This window comes from Olea europaea, chromosome 8 (assembly GCF_002742605.1).
Source record: "Olea europaea var. sylvestris chromosome 8, O_europaea_v1, whole genome shotgun sequence".
Lineage (NCBI taxonomy): Eukaryota > Viridiplantae > Streptophyta > Magnoliopsida > Lamiales > Oleaceae > Olea > Olea europaea.
The window spans coordinates 16,309,160-16,311,558 of record NC_036244.1 but is presented as its reverse complement, the minus strand read 5'-3'; the positions used below and the strand labels follow the sequence as shown (position 1 = coordinate 16,311,558).

The 2,399-nt window shown below is 39.1% G+C and overlaps 1 protein-coding gene across 1 annotated transcript; it reads left to right on the top strand.

Moving 5' to 3' along the window:
- LOC111398357 (E3 ubiquitin-protein ligase RHA2B-like) lies at nt 1-471 on the top strand. The gene has a single exon (XM_023025272.1). The coding sequence runs from the start codon at nt 1-3 to the stop codon at nt 469-471; it is 471 nt and encodes a 156-aa protein (XP_022881040.1).
- The last annotated feature ends 1,928 nt before the right edge of the window (nt 472-2,399 follow it).

Below are 2,399 nucleotides of genomic sequence, written 5' to 3'. Positions count from 1 at the left end.
ATGGGTTTACAGAGCCAGCTTTCCGACGTGTCGTCGGAATCAATCCTAATACTCCTCGTTGTGCTCATCGGAAAAAGTGCACGTTATCTCCATTCTCTTTTGTTCACTATATTGCACAACCTGGGGTTCATTTTACCCCGGTCCGACCGGGATCGGGCGCAATTTGAGAATTCTTTCTACGACGTCATTGGGTCTGGTCTGGCCGGCCTTAGTGTCCTCTGCGAGCAATTGAATCTGAACCGTGTGCTTTCGTATCCAAATCAATCCAATGGCTGTGCCAGAGCCGATTTGAATTGCGTGGTGTGCTTGAACCAGCTGGGTGAAGGAGACCACGTGCGAAAGTTAGCCTGCGGCCACGTCTTCCACAAGGAATGCTTCGATGGATGGCTCGACCACCTCAACTTCAACTGCCCTCTCTGCCGGATGCCGCTGGTTTCCGATGAGCGCGTGTGCTCACGCACCGGCGTGTGACCGGCGACGTCCTGTCGTGGTTTCCAATCCAATGACTCCTGCTGCATAGCGCGTGATGGGGACGGGTTCATGAATACCAGCCTTTTTTGCTTTAATTTGGACCTTCTACGTATAAAAGTTTGGGGGCAGTTTTGACCTTTCAATCTGTTTAATCTCTTTTCTTTTTGGTGATAGTTTTTGGAGGCTTCTCCCTTCTAACAAAAAAATAAAAGGTTGAACGCCAATCTTGAGGGTCTCTCACCGCTCCTACCCTGGGCATCGTGAGGGAGGCTTTTTCCTTCTCTCAACTTTTGATGAGGGCCAAAGAAGGATTCTTTTTCACTACTACTGTAATTTGTGGTGCTTTCTATAATTTCTATTTTTCCCCTCAGTACAATGATAAAAGAGCTCTGTATTATGTGATATGACTCATAGATGTCTATGTATGTGTTGATGTCATCTTTAAATCTTTTTACGATGTTGAAATATTGTTATAACTAAACAATAGAAAGAGTTGAAAAAATTAAATTCACTTTCACGTTTGTTTTCATATTTTACAATCAGAATTGGTAATAACTTTTGAGTAAGGAAATCATTACATTTTTTACCCACGTAACAAGTTATATAGCAATCATCTACGTAAAAAGTCAAGCAAGCACTGTTTTATTGAGATAAGTAGCGATTTGAGAATCATCTCTCTCATCTTTGTGTGTGAGGCGATGATGTAACATGACATTGCCTTGCCCACCTTTACATCTGAGGTGATGAGACCACTCGTCCACCATTACATTCAAGGTGATGAGAGCATAGCTCAAACCTCATCGAAAATAGCCTCCAAGGTGGCATAACTCAGTATAGACTTTGCTACATCCCTTCTTCAAGGCTATCAAAGAAGATGCAACTTTTAGTCACACAACAAAAGCGTCCTAATTTTGAGAATGTTGATGCCTTGTGCAAGCTATAATCTGATGCAACAACTCATACATTTTGATTGACGAGGTGCCTCTACAAGGGCGCTTGAGAGTCAAATCCCCTCTTTCCTGCATATGGTATTGTATGGAATGTTACAAGTCTATTATGGCTAAAATATGACATCATTGAGCTTGACTCGTGAATTGTTAAGATAAAGTCACGTGTCAAGCATTCACAAAGTCTTAACTATTTTCTTTTGCCCATAAATATTCATATTTGGTGTCATTTGAAAGTAATTGACAACTCGGTAATCTCAATCTAGAAATATAAGCCTGACTCCCGCATATCTTCTCTTTTCGTGTTTCTTCCACGGTAAATCGTTGTCTATTTATTGAATTGACCATCGAAACATGTAGGATATCGGTCTTCCCACCTTGCTTGGAGAATCATGCCTCCAACTTGTTTGTGCAAATATATAGAGATGATAAGTGATCTGCTAATGCGTTGGTCCAAACCAAATTCGGAAGTCAATAGAAACTAAATTCAACATAGACACAAAAATTATAGATAAAAAGAAAAAGGAATATTAAAAAGACCACTTGCAAGAACATTGACAGTTTCAAGTAGGTTAAAGTGAAAGCATGCTTTTTGATGATATTGACATCAGTTGTCTGTATTTGGTCTGTTCTCAGGTCTCCCAACAAAAATGGCCCTTCAATTGCTCCAATATCTTGTGAAATCAAATTTTGTGGTAGCCAGACTTGCTTTCATTCAAGTGTAACAAATTCAGTTAAAGATTTAATTTCATTCATAAAAGAGCTGGAAAAAAAATGTTTAATTGAAATTATTCATTTATGGTCTGTTTGCTGCATAAAATTAGTCTTTGACGAAATAAATTTAGACTAATTCAACGGTTAATATCAAAATTAAATTATTCTGGACAGCTAATATTGTGCTCAATGGACCAGATTAAATTAATCCTGGTAGGTATATGAGTTTATACAGGATTAATGAGGCTAACACATTTATTTATTTAT

Coding starts and splice junctions, on each gene's coding strand:
- LOC111398357 (XM_023025272.1), top strand. CDS start 1: ATGGGTTTACAGAGCCAGCTTTCCGACGTGTCGTCGGAATCAATCCTA.